Source organism: Sus scrofa, chromosome X (assembly GCF_000003025.6).
Source record: "Sus scrofa isolate TJ Tabasco breed Duroc chromosome X, Sscrofa11.1, whole genome shotgun sequence".
NCBI classification, from domain to species: Eukaryota; Metazoa; Chordata; class Mammalia; order Artiodactyla; family Suidae; genus Sus; species Sus scrofa.
The window spans coordinates 89,129,315-89,151,486 of record NC_010461.5 but is presented as its reverse complement, the minus strand read 5'-3'; the positions used below and the strand labels follow the sequence as shown (position 1 = coordinate 89,151,486).

The 22,172-nt window shown below is 35.8% G+C and overlaps 1 protein-coding gene across 3 annotated transcripts in view; it reads right to left on the bottom strand.

The window, feature by feature from the left end:
• COL4A5 (collagen type IV alpha 5 chain) overlaps positions 1–22,172 on the bottom strand; it is a 224,470-nt gene that overhangs the window by 31,820 nt on the left and 170,478 nt on the right. For all 3 annotated transcript variants that reach the window (XM_021080779.1, XM_021080778.1, XM_021080780.1), the window contains exons 34-37: positions 21,175–21,273; positions 19,253–19,342; positions 18,710–18,849; positions 3,769–3,895 (exon numbers count right to left, since the gene is read on the bottom strand). In XM_021080779.1, coding sequence (XP_020936438.1) covers positions 3,769–3,895; positions 18,710–18,849; positions 19,253–19,342; positions 21,175–21,273 — 456 coding nt within the window. The remainder of the gene's footprint in view (positions 1–3,768; positions 3,896–18,709; positions 18,850–19,252; positions 19,343–21,174; positions 21,274–22,172) is intronic.

Here is a 22,172-nt window from a genome sequence, read left to right as displayed (position 1 = left end):
AGTCCCTTCATTTACTGTTGGGCATTTGGGTTGTTGTCAGGTTCAACTATTATGAGCATCTGTTCTATTTATGGAAACCTGGTCTACTTAGCTATTATGAGTAATGCTGCTATGAATATTTTTGCAGGGGTATTTTTGTGAACATAAGACTTTATTTTGGGTAAATATTTAGGAGTGGAGCCACTGAGTCAGAGAACAGGTATAGGCGATTTATAAACAAATAAATAACAATATTTGGGAATTCCAGTTGCTCCAGATCCTTGTACAACATCAGTGATAGCAGTTGTTTTAATAATGACCATTCTGGTAGAAATGCAGTGCTATTTCATTGTGGTTTTAATTTGTGTTTCTCTGATGGCTAATGATATTGATGGCTTTTACATGTGCTTATTAGAATCCATGTACCTTCTGTGAAACCTCTGTTCTAAATTTTTCCCACTTTAAAAAAGTTGATTCTATGGTTTAATATTTTTGAATTGTACAAGTTCTTTATATATTCCAGATTATCAGTCATTGGTCAGATATGTTTTGCAAGTATTTTCTCCTAGTATGCAGCTCCTCTATTCATTTCCTTAATGGTGTTTTTGATGAGCGGAAGAAGAGAAGAACTGAGTTTCTTTAAAATGAAAAAAAAGTAGTATGGAGTTCCTGCTGTGGCTCTGTGGGTTAAGAACCCCACACAGTATTGGTGAGGATGCGGGTTCAATCCTTGGCCTCACTCAGCAAGGATTGAAGTGGTGTTGGTGTTGCTGCAAGCTGTGGCATAGGTCCCAGATGTGGCTTGGATCTGGTGTTGCCATGGCTGTGGTGTAGGCCTCAGCTGCAGCTCCAATTCAATCTCTAGCCCAAGAACTTTCATATGCCACAGGTATGGCCATCAAATAAATAAATAAAATAAAAAAAAATAGTGTGGAGCAATTTGATATCTGTATGAAAAAAAAATTAACCTTGACCCCTAATCACACCATAAAACTATTATTATTTGAGACAGAACAGAAATGTAAACATAAAAGATTAAACTGTAAAAATTATAGAAAAAAATTAGAATATTTCCATAAACTTGAGTATGCAAGTATTTCTTTCATTTGTTTCTTTGTTTTGGCCACACCTGCAGCATGCAGAAACTCCTGGGCTAGGGATTGAACCTGCACCATAGCAGTGACAACAATGGATGTTAAACCCACTGAGCCACCAGGGAACTCTATACTTTAAAAAAAAATTCTTGAATAGGACACAAAAAGCACTAACCAAGAAAGAAGGGTAAGAAATAGGATTTTATTAAAATTAACAACTTTTGTTCATCACAGGACAGCTTTAGGAGAGTGAGAGGGAAATTTTAGAAGCTATTTGTAATACATGTATCTGACAAAGGACTCATATCCAGAATATATAAAAAAAACTACTCTAAAGTAATAAGAAAAAAAGCAAACAACTCATCAAGTAAGAGTAAAAAAAAAAAAAAAAAAAAAACCTTAGAACAGGCAGTTCAAAAAAGATGCTATCCAAATGGCCAATAAGTACATGAAAAAGTGATTAATACTGGCATTTATTAGGAAAATGTAAATTAAAACTTCATTGAGATACCTCTATATACCCACCAGAATCACTAAAATTAAAAAGTGGAGTTCCCGTCGTGGTTCAGCAGAAATGAATCTGACTAGGAACCATGAGGTTGTGGGTTTGATCCCTAGCCTCATTCAGTGGGTTAAGGAACCGACATTGCTGTGAGCTGTGGTGTAGGTCGCAGATGCAGCTCAGATCTGGCGTTGCTGTGGCTATGGTGTAGGCCGGTGGCTACAGCTCCGATTAGACCCCTAGCCTGGGAACCTCCATATGCCATGGGTGCGGCCCTAGAAAAGGCAAAAAGACAAAAAAATAAAATAATAAAATAAAATAAAATTAGACCAACAATACCAAATGAGGTGAGAATATGGGCAACTGGACATTTCACAACACAAAGTATAAACCAGGAACTACCCATGAATATTCCATACATTGCAGGTGGGAATGTAATATATAAAACTCCTTTGGAAAACTGGTACTATTTACTAAAGTTAAATGTACCTATCCTATGATTCAGTAATTCTACTGTTTTATTTTTTTTGTAAGAGAAATGAGTACATACGTCCTCCAAAACACAAGTCAAAGAATGTTAACAGCATCTTTATTTTAATAGTCCCAAACTGGAAAACACCCAGAAGTCCATCAAGAAGAGAATGGGTAATTGACTATGGTTTATTTCTTCAATGGGATATTAGAGGGCAATGATTAAAAAAAAAAACTCCTGACAGGAAACAAGATAAATAAATCTTCACACATGATAAGTGAAAGAAGCTAGACACAAAGATATATACTGTATGATATCATCTATGTGAATTTCAAAAACAGGTAAAAAAAAAATTTTTGGAGGGCTTAACCGAGGGATATGGAAATTCCCAGCCTAGGGGTCAAATCCAAGCTACAGCTGCTGGCCTACACCACAGCCATAGCGATGCAGGATCCAAGCCACATCTGCAACCTACACCACAGCTCATGGCAACAACAGATCCTTAACCCACTGAGTGAGGCCAGGGATTGAAGCCGCATCCACATGGATACTAGTTGGGTTTGTTACCACTGAGCCACGATGGGAACTCCAAAAACAGGTAAAATTAATTGATGGTGATAGAAGTTATAGCAGTGGTTACCTGGGGGAGGCGGTTCACTGTGAAGTGGCATAGGTAAACTTCGTGGGGTAAAGGAACTGTTTTATATCTTGATATGCATGGTGGGTATATATACATACACTGATTTATACTTTATAATAATTTATAACTATATATTTATTATTATTTTTTTGTCTTTTTGGGGAATATGGAGGTTCCCAGACTAGGGGTTTAATTGGAGCTGTAGCTGCTGGCCTATACCACAGCCACAGCAACGCCAGATCTGAGCCACATCTGCGACCTATACCACAGCTCATGTCCTTAACCCTCTGAGCAAGGCCAGGGTTCGAACCTGCAACCTCATGGTTCCTAGTCGGGTTCATTTCTGCTGTGCCACCACAGGAACTCCTATAACTATACAACTATAACTATATATAGATATATATATATATACACACACTCATCTATAGTCTTGTATATTTTACTGTATCTATGGTATACTTCAATAAAAAGGTTAAGGTAAAGATAACCAAAGGTCCACTCCATCCATGCCACTGTGCAATCCAAAAAAAAAAAAAAAAAAAAAAAAAAAACCAAAAAACAAAAAAGCAAACAAAATAAATACAAGCATAAACAGAGCAGGTACTATAATAATCGAGTTCAGGCTACCTACTTGACTATAGTGTTAAGTCCCTTTGCTTGTATGACTCAGTCCTTGTCATTTTAGGGAACTGCATGATTGTTCTACCAACAGCTACCTCTGTGCCAGAGTGCAACATTCTCAGAGACGTAGCAGCAGGCTAGGGCTTGGCAGTGTACATTATCACCTTCAAAAGAGTAAGGCCTCCGAACTGACTTGCAGCTAGCCGTCAGAGCTTGAAAAATGCTCCAGCAAAGTCTCTCTGCCCACGGGATATTGCCCTGTTGAGTTGGTAATGCCTAGTCTCCTTTTATATAGAAGGACATTTGGGCCAAAAAACATTAAAATACTAGTTTGAGATTGTGTTGTTGGTCAGTATCTGATTAAGAAATAGAACCGAAGACGGTCCAATAAGAATTTGCTCTGTGACATGCGTTTGAGTTGATAAGGAGAGAAAGAAACATTTAGGAAAAGTAATGTTACCAGGGAATCCAGGAAGGCCTGGTTGTCCTTTTGCTCCAGGGGCCCCCGGTAATCCAGGCAAACCAGTATCTCCTATAGAACCTTTAATACCAGGGTTCCCCGGGTATCCAGGCAGACCAGGTTCACCCTAAAAGCATGAATAAAAAGATAAAATTGAGGTCTCTACGTAACTCAGATTGTATAACAACATAAAACTATTCATAGAGCTTTTACTGTATGTCAGGCACTCTGCTAAGTGCTTTACATAAATTGCTTCATTTAATCATCACAACAGCCCTTTAGTTAGGCTTCATCATCTCCATTTATAAATGAGAAAACTGAATCTTGAAGAACTCAACTGCCTAAGGTCTCTAGTAAGTAACAGAACTGGGATTAGAACCAAGGTCTATTAGAATTCAGAGGGCATCGTAGTTCCATTATACATAGATGCATTATTCTCCTTAATCCTAACAACTCTATAAGAAAGATACTATTATTAATGCCATTTTACAGTGATGCAGCTCCTAAGTGGTGGAATCTGAACTTGGGTCCAGACAGCTTGATTTCAGAAGCTGTTATTGTCATCTGTAGTATGCTACAATAAAATTCATTGCTTAAAATAAGCATGTTAAACAATAACTACAGGAGGTTCTATTGCAAAAGGTCAATTTCATCTTAACATGAAGAAGAATATCGATTCTTCAGTGGACATCTCAAATCCCATTTCCTCCATGAGGACTTCCAGAACAAAGAGAGCTTACCCTAAAAATTTAGAGTAGGTTCTTGTTTCATCATGTTTATAAGAGTTTCACATATGCTGGAGTTCCTGTTGTGGCTTAGCAGTAATGAACCAGACTAGCATCCATGAGGCTGTGGGTTCAATCCCTGGCCACATTCCATGGGTTAAGGCTCTGGCATTGCCATGAGTGTGAGCTGTAGTTTAGGTCGCAGATGTGGCTTGGATCCCGAGTTGCCATGACTGTGGCATAGGCCAGCAGCTGCAGCTCCGATTAGACCCCTAGGCTGGGGACTTCCATATGCCGCAGGTGCGGCCCTAAAAAGCAAAAAAGAAAAAAACCGAGTTTCACATATGTGTGTCTTGATTCTTCAATTACCTAAGAAAGAAACGTCTTTGGGGTCAGGACAATTCATATATAAAACTTTTTGCTCAATGAACATTTGCACTGCATTCTTCTAATAAAGCTTTAGAAGAATTCATACCCATTTTCACAATTAAAATGTTTTCCCCAATAACAAGGAGAACATATGCCATGGCACTAAATCTACCACTGTGCTCACTGCTCTGCTTATAAGGACTGTGACCTCGCCAACAAAGTGTTCAACATCCTACAGGATACTTCCTTCTTCATTTAGTGCTTATGCTTGTCTCGAGATCAGTGATTTGTGACTCAAGTGTCTCTGCATTATGGGAAAACCTTTCTAAACTAATAGCTTTTTTCCTTATATCCCATTTTTAAAAAACAATAAAAAAAAATCTTGGGCTGGAAATACATGCATTTTTGTCTGTACCCTTATAAACCATACACCTAGCAGATTTTGACACACATAATAGGTATACAATTAAATTTTGGATTGAACCGATTCCATTTTATGTATTTATATAGAAGAGCTTTGAATGAACTATCACAATTCTTCTTGTTATTCATGATCCAATAAATGGCATTTCTACCTCAGTATTAAAAAATAAGAAGAAAATTCCAATCTTCTGCTAATGGAAACCTGAAAGGCAGGAGACAAATTTCTGATTATTTATAATAAAGTATGCTAAATTCTACAAATAACTCCGACTTGTAATTTTAACCAGTACTTGTTCCCTAATACAGTTCTCCTTATTACCCTATGGCCCTACTCCTTCAGGCTCAATACCTGCAAAAAGAAAGTAAATATATCACTAGGACTTCTGAAAAGGACTAAGATTTGCTAGTTCAGCTTTCATCTAAGCTCTTATTATTCATACACTTGAAGAAAAAAATAATGAGCTTCAAAAAATGTAAGCAAGGAGATATGAAAAGGAAGATAGTACTCAGAAAATCAACAAACTGGCCAGGAATCCTGTAAATCAGTCTGAGAAGAGAAAATCCTACTCTATTTACATTCTCAGCAAAAGTTCGACATGACTTGAATACACTTAAACCACAAATATCTACATTTATTCTAATGTCAAGCTTTGATATAATTCTTTTTAAAATTTAGATATAATTGACATATATTTGTTTCAGATGCACAATATAATGATTCGACATTGGTATGTATTATGAAATGATCATCACAGTAAGTCTAATTAATATCACTAAATACAGTTTAAAGCTTTTGCTCTTGTGATGAAAAGTGATGAAACATTTTAAGCATTTTTATTATATAATACAGTATTATTAATTATGGTCACCAGGCGGTATATTACATCCCCATGACTTAATTATTTTATTACTAAAAGTTGGTACTTTTTAACACCCTTCACTCATTTCATCTATCCCAACCTATCCCCACCTCTAGTAACCACCAATATGTTCTAGTACTCATATGAGCTCAGTTGTTTGTTTTAGTGTTTTAATTTTATGTATTTTTATTTTTATTTTTATTTTTTTTTTGCCTTTTTGCCTTTTCTAGGGTCACACCCACGGCATATGGAGGTTCCCAGGCTAGGGGTCTAATCCGAGCTGCAGCCTCCAGCCTATGCCACAGCCACAGCAACGCAGGATCTGAGCTGCATCTGTGACCTACACCACAGCTCCCAGCAATGCCGGATCCTTAACCCACTGAGCAAGGCCAGGGTTCAAACCCACAACCTCATGGTTCCTGGCCTGATTCATTAACCACTGAGCCACAATGGGAACTCCTTGTTCATTTATTTTTAGATTCCACATATGACACCATCATATGGTATTTGCCTTTCTCTGACTTATTTCACTTAGCATAATGCCCTCAAGGTCCATCTATATTAGCACAAATAGCAAGATTTCATTCGTTTTTATAACCACTTCTTTATCCATCCATCAATGAACACTTATGTTGCTTCCATAGCTTGGCTACTGTAAATAATGCTGCAACTATCTTTTTGAGTCAGTGTTTTCATTTTCTTTGGATAAATACCCAGAAGGGGAATTGCTGGATCATATGGCAGTTCTACTTTTAATTTTTTGAGGAATATGGACACTGTTTCCCATAGCGGCTGCACCAATTTAACATTCCTACCAACAGTGTGCAAGGGTTCCTTCTCTCTACATCTTTGCCAGCGCTTGTTATTTTTTTAAAAAAATTTATGGCCACACCTGCTGCTTATGTAAGTTCCTGGGCCAGGAACTGAATCCAAGATGCAGCTGTAAGTTACACAGCAGCTGCACAATGCTGGATCCTTTAAGCCACTGTGCTGGGCCAGGGATCCAACCCTCACCTCTGCAGCAACCTGAGCTGCTGCAGTCAGATTCTTAACCCACTGTGCCAGAGCGGGAACTCCAACACGTTATTTTTTGTACTTTTGATAACAGACATTCAAACAGGTGTGAGATGACATCTCATTGGGTTTTGATTTGAATTTTCCTGATGATTAAGTGGTATGAGAACCTTTTCACGTACCTGTTGGCCATCTGTATATCTTTTTTGTAAAAATATTTATTCAGATTCTCTGCTCATTGTTAATCAGAATTTTTTTTTGCAATTGAGTTATATGAGTTCTTTATATATTTTGTATATTAACTCCAATCAGATAGTATGATTTGCAAATATTTTGTCCTGTTCAGTAGGCTGCCTTTTCATTTTGTTGCTTTCCTTTGCTGTGCAGAATTTTAGCTTGATGTAGTTCCACTGTTTTTTGCTTTTGTTGCCTCCGCTTTGTTGTCCAATTCAAAAACTCATGGCCAAGACCAATGTCAAAGAGATTACCACCTGTGTTTTCCTCAAGAAATTTTATGGTCTCAGGTCTTATGTTTAACTCTTTGACCTACTTTGAGTTGATTTTTGTGTATGGTGAAAGACAGTGGTCTAATTTCATTTTTTTGCATGTGGCTGTCCAATTTTCTTAACACGTATTGAAGAGACTGTTCCTTCCTCACTGTATTTTCTTGGCTTCTCTATCATACTTTAATTGACCAAACATGTTTGGGTTTACTTCTAGGATCTCTATTCTGCTCCACTGATCTATGTTTTTGTGTGAATACTATACTGTTTTGATTACCATAGCTTCATAATATAGTTTGAAATCAGGGAATGTGATGCCTCCAGCTTTATCATTCTTTCTCTTGATAACTATTTGGGGTCTTTTGTGGTTCCACACAAATTTTAGGATTGTTTGTTCTATTTTGTGAAGAATGACATTGGAATTTTATAGAATGCACTGAATCTACAGATTGCTTTGGTAGTAGGGATATTTTAAAGACATTAATTCTTCCAATCAATGAGCATGGACTATCTTTCCTTTTACTTGTACTTGCTTCAATTTCTTTCATTACTGTCTTATAGTTTTCAGTGTTATAGGTCCTTCACCTTTTTGTGTGCATGTGCTTTCTAGGGCCACACATGCAGTATATGGAAGTTCCCAGGCCAGAGGTTGAATCAGAGCTGCAGCTGCTGGCCTATGCCACAGCTACAGCAACACAGGACCTGAGCCACGTCTAGCCTACACCACAGCTCATGGCAACACCAGGACCTTAACCCACTGAGTGAGGCCTGGTATTGAACCCGCATCCTCATGGATACTACTCGGATTTGTTTCTGCTGAGCCACAATGGGAACTCTCCCCATCACCTCTCTGGTTAAACTTATTTCTAGGTATTTTATTCTTTTTGATACAATTGTAAATTGAATTGTTTTCTTACTTTTTCATTCTGCTGGTTCATTATTAGTGTATGGAAACACAAGAGATTTTTTTTAAATATTGATTTGGTATCCTGTAAATTGACTGAATTTATTTTTAATTTTTTTTAAAAAAACATAGATTATGTGATTTGGAAATAGCAGCAGTTTTACTTCTTCCTTTCCTATGTGATTGATTTTATTTCTTTTTCTCACCTAATTGCTCTGGCTAAGACTTCTAATGCTATGTTGAGTAAAAGTGGAGAGGTTGGGCATCCTTGCTTGTTCCTACTCTTAGACAAAAAGCTTTCAGCTTTTCATCTCTTAGTATGATGTTGAATGTGGGCTTGTAAAATGTGGATTTTAGTTATGTTGTAAGGTATGTTCCCTCTGTATCCACTCTGTTGAAAAGTTTTTATATGTGGATGTTGAATTTTGTCCAATGCTTTTCTGCATCTATTGTGATATGATTTTTATCTTTCATTTTGTTAATGTGGCATATTATAGTGTTTGATTTGCAGATGTTGAGCCATACTTGTACCTCTAGAATAAATTCCCATTGATCATGATTTAACCTTTTGATGCATTATTGAGTTTGGCTTGCTAATATTTTATCGAGGATTTTTTTCACCTATGTTTATCAGTGATGATGGCATGTAATTTTCTTTTTCTTGTGGCATCCTTGTCTGGTATTGGTATTGGGTAATGCTGGCCTCATAACATGAATTTTTAAGTGTTCCTTTCTCTTCTGTTTTTTAGAAGAGTTTGAGAAGGGTTGGTTTTAATTCTTTAACTGTTTGGTAGAACTCAGCAGTGAAGCTGTCTAGTTCTAGACTTTTTGTTGTTGGGAGCTTTGATATAACCCTGAAAATGGAATATTGACCCACTAATGAGTCAAATTTAACATTGTGAAGCTACCTAAGAAATACAGTAACACTGTAAGACTATGAAGCTTTTTAACAAGCCTGAAACTAGAACTGCTTTCAAGGAAAGGTGACTGTGTTGTAATAACAGGTATTCATGTAGAAATAGGAGTCAAGTTGATAACTTTTTTGCTGTTAAAAATCAAATTTGTAATCTAAGAGTATCTAGATCACAGTCATTCTCTACTATCTTGTAGTAACAGCATTTTCACTTCGATCCAATGCTATAACCCAGAATAAAATATCAGGCTGGTTGCAATATACAGAATGGAAGACATCAAGGTTGGTGAAAAAGTTAATACTGTTTATTGTGTTCCACTGTAAAACTGAAGAAGCACTGCCAATTAAAAAAAAAACAGAATGAGTTGAAAATATTAAATTGGATTGTTAGCTTTTTGTTGATGAGTTGTAGGAGTTTACATACTCTGAAAATTAACCCTTTATCAGATATATGATTTGCTAGTATTTCCTCCCATTCCTTTCATTGTCTTGAGTTCACTCACACTATTGATAGTGTCCTTGGATGTACAGGTTTCAATTTTACGTAGTTTAATTTCCCTATGTGTCCTTTTTGCTTTTGTTTTTGGTATCATATCCAAGAAACCATCACCAAATCCAATGTCATGAAGTTTACTCTTCATGTTTTCTTCTAAGAGTTTTATAGGTTTAGGTCTTATGCTTAGATCTTTAACCCATTTTAACCTTTTCACTATTTGTTGAAGAGATCGTACTTTTCCAGTTGAGTGGTCTTGGCAGCCCTGTGGAAGATTATTTTACCATATTTGTGAGGGTTCATGGCTGGGTTCTCTTTTCTATTCTATTGGTTTATTTTTATGGCTTTATGCCAGCACCACATTGTTTTCATTGCTATATCTTTGTAATATAGTTTGTAATCAGGAAGTGTAATGCCTCCAGCTTTGTTCTTTTTCAGATTTTTTTTTTCCTGTTCAGGATCCCTTGAGGGTCTGTGTATTTTTTGGATAAATTTTTCTATTTCTGAAAAAAATGTGATTAAGAAGTCGATGGGAATATGTGTTGAATCCATAGATTGTTTTGGGTAGTATGAACATCTTAACAATACTGTCCTCTAATCCATAAATATGGGATGCTTTTCCGTGTATTTGTCTTCTCTAATTTACTTTCACATGTTTTCTAGTTTTCAGTGCATGAGTCTTTCATTGCCTTGGTTTGGTTTATTCCCAAGTATTTTATATATTTTTTGATGTTATTATAAATGGAGATGTTTTCGTAATTTCCTATTTTAGGATTGTTCTTTGTTAGTGTACAAAAACCAACTGATTATCACATTGTGATTTTTTATCCTCCAACTTTGCTGAATTTATTAGTTTTTAACTAATTAGATTTTCATGTGGAATCTCTATAGAGTTTTCTATATATAAGATTACATCACCTATGAACAGAGATATTTTTGCTTCCTCTAATTTTGATGCACTTTATTTTTTTTTTCTTGTACAATTCCTCTGGCTAGGACTTCCAGTATTATGTTTAATGGAAGTAGCTAGAAGGTCCATCCTTGTTTTTTTCCTGATTTAGAGGAAAACCTTTGTCTTTTACCATTCAGTATGACATTAGCTGTGGGGTTTTCATATATGGCCTTCATTACGTTCAGGTAGTGTCCTTCTACTACTAGTTCATTGAGGTTTTTTTTAATCATAAAATGGTACTGAATTTTGTCAATACTTTAACTGCTTCGATTGTGATGATCATGTGGGTTTTTCCTCTCATTGTGTTAATGTGATGCATTACATTAATGATTTTTGTATGTTGAACCATTCTTGTATTCCAGGAATAAATCTCACTTGATTATGGTGTACTTGTATTTTAATATACTACTGAATTTTGTGTACAAGTATTCTGTTAAGAACTTTTACATCAATATACATAAGAGATATTGGCCTATAGTTTTCTTATGGTCTTGGTCTGGCTTTATAATCAGAGTAATGCTGGCATCACAGTTTGGAAGTGCTCTCTCCTCTTCAATTTTTCGGAAGAGCTTGAGAACAAACAGTGTTAATTCTTTCTTAAATGTGATATAGAATTCACCACTAGAGGCAACTGGTTCTGGGCTTTGCTTGTTGGGGAGGTTTTTCTATTACTTATTCAATCTCCTTAGTAGCTACAGGTTTATTCAGAAAATCTATTCTTTTAGATTCAATCTTGGTAAACTGGGTGTCTTTAGGAATTTGTCCACTTCAAAGTTATCCAATTTGTTGTTGTGCACTTGTTCATAGTACTCTCATAATCCTTTTTATTTCTGTGAAACTGGTGATAATGCTCCCTCTTTCATGTCTACTTTTAGCTATTTTTGAATCTTCTTTTTTTTTTTTCTCTCTTAGCCAATCTAAAGGTTTTTTAATTTTGCTCATGTTTTTGAAGAACCAATTCTTGGTCTTAACTATTTTTTCTATTGTTTTTCTTTTATACTGTATGTATTTCTGCTTTCATCTTTATTATTTCCTACCAGCTTTAGGTTCTTGAGTTTGTTCTTTTTCTACTTCCTAAATGTGTAAAGCTAAATGGTTGATCTAGAATCATTCTTCTTTAATGCAAGCATTTACACTATAAATTCCTCTCTTAGTATTTATTGCTTTTGATGGAGCCCATAAGTTTTGGTATGTTGTGTTTTCTGCTTGTCTCAGGATATATTATAATTTCCTTTGCGTCTTCATCTTTGTCCTACTTGTTGTTAAGAGTATGTTCTTTATTTCTACATATTTGTAAATTTTCCAGGTTTCCTTTTGCTGCTATTCCTAGTTTACATTCTATTGTAATTAGAAAAGATACTTTGTATGGGTTTAAATATTTTAAAATTTATTGAGACTTACTTTGTGGCCTAACATATGATCTATTCTGAAGAATGTTTCTTGAGTATACATTTAAAAAAATGTATACTCTGCTGTTGTGGGATGGTATGTATAGGTCTGTTAGGCCCAACTGACTTTGTTCATTTAAAAATTGGTCTATTTTCTTTTTCATCGAATTACAAGAGTTTTTAAATATATATTCTGGATACAAATCTCTTATCTGATAGATAATTTGCAAATATTTTCTCCATTTCTGTGAGTTGTCTTTTCACTTTATTGACGCTATCATGTGCAGCACAAAATTATAATGTAGTTCAATTTAATTTTTCTTTGGTTGTTTGGCTTTTGGCATTATATCTAAGAAATCATTAATCTAAATCAAGGTCATGAAGATATATCATATTTTCTTCTAAGATTTTCTGCTTGTGAATTTCAGCAAAAATGCTATCCAGGATTATGACAGGGGATTGTTCTGAGTGTGTAGTATGATTCTATTTTAAGAAGGATTAATGGAGGTTAGAAACCTTATGCCACATCAAAAGAATACTGTCATTAAGTTTAAGTGTTGTATAAATCTTAGATACCATCCAGTCCATCTATCTCATCTTGGAGACAAATATTCTTTACAGAGTGCATTATAATTTACAAAAGTGTTTTTTTTTTTAAATCTAATTGAAGCCTCGATATGCACAATACATGGGGTAATTTTTCTATTTCACTAATAAGCAATGAAAATACAGAAGAATTAAGTGACTTATAAAGTTATATAGACAGATTCAGACTCAAACTTCTGCCTATTGATTCCCTGTCCAGAGTTTGCACTGTATTATATTAATTATGATTTTTGACTAACAAGGACACTGTCTCATAAATTGCCTCATTTGTAAAACAAACTACCATCTGACCTTTTAATGCTACCCTTATTTCTTAACAACTCACTAACTACAGAATTTTTCTTATACTTGGCATCCCCTAATCATACTATTATGTTTCCTGAAATTTTTATTCTAATCTTCCTTTATAATATATGCAGACACTCCTTATTTTGCACAGTAGTATGGGACTATAAAAATGAAAATGCATGATGAAACCACATAAAGAAATTTTAAAAATCAATGGGAACAACCCTTGTTATAGCCTGACTTGCCTTCAGTAACTATTGTGTAAGACAGTTGTATTGTGATAGTCTAACATTGCAAAAAATAATAATATATATTTATGGGAAACTCATATACTTCACTGACTTGTTTACAGGTGCTGTAAAAAAGCATGGTTCTCCTTCAAAGAGAAAAATTAGTAAAGAATAGTATTGCCAAAAAAAAAAAATCAATGGGGAAAATATGACCATTCCATGACCTTTAAAAGTTTTTCTTGGAGTTCCTTTGTGGCACAGTGGGTTAAGGATCTGGTGGTGTCACTGCAGTGGCTTGGGTCCCTGCTGTGGCATGATTCAATCCTTGGCTCAGGAACTTCTACATGCTGTGAATATGGCCAAAAAATAAAATAAAGGTTTTTCTCAAAACATTAAAATCCTTCTTCATGGCAACTATACCTGTAGAGAGTAAAGTCATATGCAGCTCATTTCATCTTCACTAGCTTTCTTGGCTGCACATCTAAAGTCTCTCAAATGGTGGCAGTGTCAACATTCCATTGGTTGGCTATTTTATCTCTAATTCCATTTCCATTTGATTTTTCACTTCTAGTGCTATCGCCTTTCTTTTCTTTTTTTTTTTTCTTTTTCCTTTTTAGGACCACATCTGCAGCATATGGAAGCTCCCAGGCCAGGGGTCGAACTGGAGCTGCAGCTGCAGGCCTATGCCACAGCCACAACAACATTGGATCCAAGCTGCATCTGCGACTTATGACGCAGCTTGCAGCAATGCCAGATCCTTAATCCACCGAGTGAGGCCAGGGCTTGAACTCACATCCTCAAGGACACTATGTTGGGTTCTTAACCTGCTGCGCCACAGTGGGAAATCCAGGTTTAGGATTTTTAATAACTAGTCACTTTTTAAACTGCACTTTCATAATGTTTGGTCAATTTTCTCTTTTGAGTATCCATTTTTGTTAAATTTCAAGTTGGTTTATCAATGAGAGACAGAGGCAACACATTTCCAAGCTTTGCTGTCAATGTAAGATGGGAACAACAGATTCACAGTGAATAATCACTGACAGCATTTGAAAGAAGTGAAATGACTGTTCCCTGATCATGTTGCACAACAGTTATTTACATAGTGGTTTATGGACTGAAGAGGTAACATACCACAGTAACTTAAATTTGAACCACATTGTTGTGGACTGATGTCATTTAACTAAATTGTGGTTACAAACTTGTGCATATCAGAATTGTGCAAAGCCAATTAGAACTAAGCAGTAAAATCTTTTTTTTTTAAATGTGTGACCATTTTGAGATAAAATAATACCACCTTAAAGAAACAACAGGATACTTCAAATACATGATTTCCTGGTTCTACCAGCTCTGCGAGTATTCAAATTTGGAGTAGAATTTGCTTACTGAAATATACTTCTAGGCTGCATAGAAAAACTAAAAGTTAAACTCTTGCTTGAAGAACTGAATATTCTGTGGACATTGGCCAACTGAAACATGTTTTTCTAATGCCATCCAATATAATTTCAGAGATGAGTTATTATGGTAATCTTGGCTCCATTATATGAATGTTAAAATTCACTCAGTCTAGAAAAAAATGAAAACAAATTTATAAAATCTGTAAAATGGAATTTCAAATCAATGAGTAAAGAATGAGAGTTTGTAAAAAATGAGTTTGGGTCCTTTGGATAATTTATTTGGAAAAAAGTATACAGTTTCACCTGAACCTTAATTCATACTAGCCTCCTTTTTATTTCTGAAAATGTCAAGGTCTTTGAATGAGTCACCCCCTCACTGCATGAGGCCACCTGATCAATTGTTATCAGAGAAGATTTTCCTTACTACCCTACTTTATTGTATTTATTTATTTACTTTTTGCTTTTTAGGGCCGCACCCACGGCGTACGGAGGTTCCCAGGCTAGGGGGCAAATCGGAGCTGTAGCCGCCGGCCTACACCAGAGCCACAGCAACACGAGATCCGAGCTGCATCTGCAACCTACACCACAGCTCACGGCAATGCTGGATCCTTAACCCACTGAGCAAGGCCAGGGATCGAACCCGCAACATCATGGATACCAGTCAGATTCGTTATTGGTAAGCCATGATGGGAACTCGTCTACTCTATTTTAAAATGTAACATTTCTCAGCAATTCTTACCCCCAAGCCTTGCTCTAATTTCACCATGCCTTCTAACATAAACTTATTTATTTTGTTCATTGATGAGATATAAGCTCCATGCAGGCAGTGAAATTGTTTCACTCATGCTCTATCTCTAGCACTTAAAAAATAGTACCTGGCATATGGTACATACTCAAGAGATATTTTTTATTTTTTTTACTTTTATTTTTGTCTTTTTGCCATTTCTTGGGCTGCTTCCGCGGCATATGGAGGTCCCCAGGCTAGGGGTTGAATCGGAGCTGTAGCTGCCAGCCTACGCCAGAGCCACAGCAACAGGGGATCCGAGCCGCGTCTGCAACCTACAACACAGCTCACTGCAACGCCGGATTGTTAACCCACTGAACAAGGGCAGGGATCGAACCCGCAACCTCATGGTTCCTAGTTGGATTTGTTAACCACTGCGCCATGATGGGAACTCCATTTTTTAAATGAATAACATTCGCTTATGTAAAAATGTTAAACTTCTACATGGCAAAATGCACAGTAAATGCCACTGTAATACAAACAACTGACTGGGAAAAACTTTTTGCAACATATATAATAGACAACAGATGCATCTTCACTGTTTATATAGTACTCCTACAAATCAACAGGAAATATATAACCAAGTCCCCTCCTAAAAAAATGAAGCAAAGAATATGAATAGACATTTTGACGAGGAGATATACATATAAGGAATCTCACTGGGAATCAGGAAAATATGCATTTAAACAATGATACACTACATTTTACCTATTAGATTGACAAAATTAGAAAGATCAATAGTACCCAATATTTGTAAAATGAGAAGAAAACAAAAAATTTCTTACATTGATCAAGGGAGTGTCAAGCAGTACTATTTAATTAGGAAAATTCGCCAGTAAATATCTATATTAAAAATGCATATGTACACTGGGTTCCAGCAACTCTACTCAGAATTTATTCTATAGCAATAGTTATCAAATAATTTTAAGATATATATGTATGTAAGATATGGACACGAATCTTCAGTGTTTATAACCACAAATATATAGAAACAACTTCAGTGCTCATAAGAGGTCAAATTACTTATGGTTAGCCGACACCAAAAAATACTCTATAACTATGAAAAAGAATGAGTCATATATTTATCAGCTGATAAAGTTTCCTAAAATTTCTTATGACCAGTAGGTTCAGAGCAGATACATAGTATGATTTCATGTATGTAAATAAAAACATAAAAACACTACCTTTGAAAGATGCAACATCATTCCATGAGGAAAAAATGTTTCCAATTACAATTATAAGATGTTTCCCATTGTAAGATGCACCTCAGTATCAGAGGTTTTGACTGTAAAAAGTTGATTCTCAAAAATGATGCAGTATCTATCATATACACATTCGTATATATGCATAAAAAGCCTTTTCTAGACAAGTACATGAGGAGTGACTAAAAGTGTTTACCTTGGGGAAGAATTGTGGATTTGACATACGTAAATGTGTGGACAGAAGACTTCTGATTTTACGTCATTTCATACAGATTGATTTTTTTGTTGAGGTAACAGTGATTTATAACATACGCGTAAGTTTCATGTGTACAACATGATATTTCTATACACTACCGTGTGCTGGTTGATTTTTTAAAAATCAAATTAGTTTGTTACTCTTCATATAAAAACTTGAGATCAGCATTTAAATGCATTTATGTTTTGACCTAGCAGTTTCACATCTAGGATTCTCTACCATATAAATAATCGTACATGTATCCACAGATATGTGTAAGAATGTTCGTTATGGTATTATTTTACAACAAAAGTGGGATATCATGTAGCCATTAAAAAACAATGTACAATGACAAAGAAAATTAAGATATACTGAAAGAAGAAATATCAAGAGACATTAAATGATAAGGCAACATATAGAATAGTGTGTGTTATGACTCTACATATGTATAATGTGTAGAAAACTCCAAATTCTGTGTGTGTGTATGTGTGTACACAGACGTATGCATATATAGAGAGAATGCACAAGGGAGTCAAAGGATATACAGACCAACTATTAACAGTGGATTCCTATGGGAACAAGCATGGAATAAAGGAGACATTTTATAAAGGAGAATTCCACTTTTACCCTTGATAACTTTGTATTACTATTTTTAGTAAAATATGCATTCACGTATTACTGATAACATTTAAATAGAAAAGAAAAAATAAGATTCATTTCAATGAACTATATACACAGTTAATCTGCAATTCATATGTGAAAATTTCTCTATTCTTACAATAAGGTGATTTACTGGGCAATCAAACCATAGCCTTTTTGTATACTATTAAAAAAGAAATTATCTTTAAAACATTATTCAATAAACTCTTAACTCAGTAGGAACGTTCACTAATTCCATGGAAGCTGAGTAACACAATTCCTTTTTGAACACTCAAGTTTTGTATTGTGACGGAATGATTAAACATTACAAGACAAACAATTCACTGGAAGAAAATACTTGAAATGTATGTAACAGACAAGGGATGCATCTCTACTAGTTACAAAATACTTCTGCAAATCAACTGCAGTTGTTACTTTTTTCACAATATTTTATCAAATATTTGTGAATCCAGTGATTCCAAAACAAGTTCTAAATCTGATTGCTTGAGAAATACCTCCAAAATTTTCACACTGACTAGTGTGGAAGACCAATGCCTGAAATACCAGGGGCATAGAGGGCTATGTTAAAACTATTTTTGGAGAACTACCTCAGATATGCAGTTAAGAATAATACTGCATTTTCATCAATGTGATGAGTTACTGTGCTTATAAACTTCTTCAAATTAGTTAATAATAACATTAGGACAAAGACCAACTCCATGACCAAAAAGGAAAAGAAAGCCCAAACTAGGCCAAAATATGCCTTTGGGTTACTGAAACATACTCAGATATTAATATAGAGAGAAAACAAAGAAATAAGAAAGACCCCCCCCCCCCGCTTTTTTTTGGACTGGCTACCAACTCTAAAACACACAAGAGAAAAAAAAAGAAGGAATGAATTTCTTGCCCAGAATTATACCATATCATTCGATAGTTTGTTTAAGGAAGAATTAGGAATGAGCACAGTGTTGAAGAAAAACCACATCTGTTCAGGCATGTGCCTGAATAGGAAGGATTACCTTTGGGCCAGGAAGACCTGGAAGACCAATGCCTGAAATACCAGGATCACCTTTTTCTCCTTTCTGTCCAGGTAATCCTGGGGAGCCGGGTTGTCCAGGAACTCCAGGAGATCCAAGAGACCCTTTTGCACCCTGAGGGCCTGTTAAAAACATGGAACATGTGGTCTTTTACAAAATACTGTTTGTGGGATATACATGATGCATATGACCAAGCAAAAAGATTTTTTTTAAAGAATTCTGCAAATTCTGATTGACAGAATGATGAGCTTTACAATCAAGATTATACAAAAGCCTTTTTATAAGGGAAGTTTAAGTGAAAGGGGGTACAGCTTGGGGGGGGTGATTGGAAGTTTGTAAATTCTTTCTAGTGCTCTGTCTCAATTCCTACTTCAAATATTTGTGTAATGGGAGAGCTCTACCCACTGATTGCCCTAGATGTTGGCTCAGTTTGATTCTATCAATATCAGTCTCTTTTCTGATAACAAAGATAGTGAGCTATCTTCCATTAACGGAACTAAATATTCGGGAGGTTTTATCACTCACCTGGAAAACCCATATCACCTATGTTTCCTTTAAGTCCAGGAGGTCCTGTAAGTCCTGGCTTCCCAGGGAGACCAGGGTTACCCTTGGGACCTAGAAAAGTCAAATTGGTAAAATAACATAAGTCAGCAGTACTAGGGTTGCCTGGTTTCCTGGAAGGGGTTGTAATTCAAATGCAAGCATAGAATTGAATGGATCAAATCGTAATAGCAGATTGTGTTCCAAAGATCTAACTCAGCATAAAATAGGCAAGAGTTACCTATGAAATCTCCTAAGGAAGCTATTATAATATAATCATGGTAATAGAGGTCTCCTAATATAAATCTATTTTTTAAAATACAAAAATTTCACCAGGACACATTGTTTTTTACGCCAACACTATTCCAATCACCCTAAGTCTTATTTGTGTATGTATATAACTACCTTCCTGTATTTATCACAGATAAATGCAACATAAAGAGACTCTTTTTAAAAGAGTCAGAAGTGTCTTTCTCTTGTAGGGCATGATTATGTGAGGCCAGGAAGAGGAAAGTGGCACCCTGTCATGATAACCCTCAGCACATTAGGCCACAGACACCATCATCCCCAATAATCATGGGCTGCTGTGTTTACATATTCTTCCCAGAGCTTAGGTGCTTGAGCTCTGTGGTGTCACTTAGGTATTTTCTAAGGACCACAACTTGCCTTAAATATTATTTTATTTTTTCTTTCACACTGACTTCCAATCTGGAGAAGAGAATGCATAGTATGCCAAAGCTAGAAAAGGAAAGATTTTCTCTCTCTCTCTCTTTTTTTTTTTTTTTTTTTTTTGTCTTTTGTCTTTTCGGGGCTGCACCCGTGGCATATGGAAGTTCCCAGGCTAGGGGTCTCATCGGAGCTGTAGCCACCAGCCTATGCCAGAGCCACAGCAATGCCAGATCCGAGCCGCACCTGTGACCTACACCACAGCTCACGGCAATGCCGGATCCTTAACCCACCGAGCAAGGCCAGGGATCGAACCCACCACCTCATGGTTCCTAGTCAGATTTTTTTCCGCTGCGCCATAATGAGAAGTCCAATTTTCTCCTTTTAACTACTTCAAGGTAATGTAGTACAGAGTTCAGAGCAGAATAACTGACTGAAAGGGCTCTGACGAGGACGGAGACCAGCTGCTCTATTCCTTGGCAGCCCAACTGCCATCATTAGCCCACATTATCCTCCATCCTGCTCCATCGGCCCTAAAATGCCTTGAGAAGCAGCAACCAAGAGTTTTATTATACATATACAAAGAAAATCCATGTTAACTATAAGAGTGATTAATGCTATAACACATTACCAAGGTAGGTTGTGAAATTTTTATCCCTAGAAACTTGAGAAAAATAGAATTGGCAGCCACGGTGTAATGATTGATTTACCGGAAGGCAAAGAACTGAAAGGGTGATTTTTTTTTTTTTAGCTACTCAATTTTTAAAAATTTTTAATTAAAGTATAGTTGATTTACAATGTTGTGTCAATTTCTGCTGTACAGCAAAGTGACCCGGTCATGCATACATATATATATATATACATACTTTTTGGCATACTGTCTTCCATGAAAAGGGTGAATTCTTTAGGCTCCTATGAGATAACTGTCTTATTTACCTATGTTGTGAGATATATAAATAAAACACAGCATCTTACTTGGATGTACTTCTGATTCTGTGTACACTCTGCTGCCACAAAAAGAAGAAACTGAGCAAAGGAAAATATCCTACAAATCTTTTCTGTTGACACTTGGGCCACTTGGCAATATTTCTGCTAAAGGAGAGCTGCACATCTCAGTAGCTATCCAAGCATATTGCCATGACCAGATCCAAAATACCCTCACATATGATAAATACATAATTATTTTGTTCCAGGGTTCAGGATCTGCCATCTATTTGCTACAGGTGGTTTATCATACTTACCCGATGGTCCTGGTAATCCAGGTTGTCCACGCAATCCAGGTTGCCCTGGGTCTCCAGGCAAACCTTGATAACCTTTAGGCCCTGAAACTCCAGGAATACCTTCCAAGGATGAGTATAAGAAAGACAAGTTAGGTTGATATCATTAGTCCATTAGAGAAATGCTGCGAAGCAAGCTACCCAAACTCTGAAATATAGGAACCAGCGATATTCTGACATACTATGAACCAGTGACACCGGACCCACTAAACTCCCCCCCTTTTCATTTTGCTACCATTACAAAATTCAGAACACACAATACTTAAATCACTTTTATCTTTGGGCCTCAGTTTCTTATACTATAAAATAAAGGAATTTGAAAAAAAATGAAAATATTGAAAATAAAAATAAGTAAATAAAATAAAATAAAGGAATCGAGGCAGATTATTTCTAAGCTATTTCTGAGATTCTACTCTATCCTTAAAAACCCTATATTAGAGGCAAATACAGTTTACTGCCTGGATTTTGCAGAAGGCAAAATGGAAAAAGAAGAGAAGCCCTTATAAGACTAAGTAAAGAAAGATATCTCATTTTAACAATAAAAAATTAAGTGGCCTCTTTTATGACTAAGTGCAGAACTACAGTAATGTCTTAAAAAACTTTTTTGAGGAGAAATCCCACCGAGTCCTGCTCCAAGGGAAACTTATAGCATCTGTGTACACACACACCTGCACAAACACGCACATGCACACATGGACTGACAATAGTAATGGTTACGACACAAAAAGAGTCACAAACTTTACTATGCAACCTGCAAATAAACATAGCTAGTTTTAAAGTTCCATGTCAAACGAAAGGCTATTCTATGTAGATTGAATGGTAGGTACTTTATTATTTATTTGTGCTTATTTGGTTTTTCTAATGCTTTGCTATATGTTATACTTTCATAAAAAGAAAAAAAAATTAATTTTAAAAATCAATGTTATACTTTATACCTTATTTGCTTCCAATTAAATAACTAT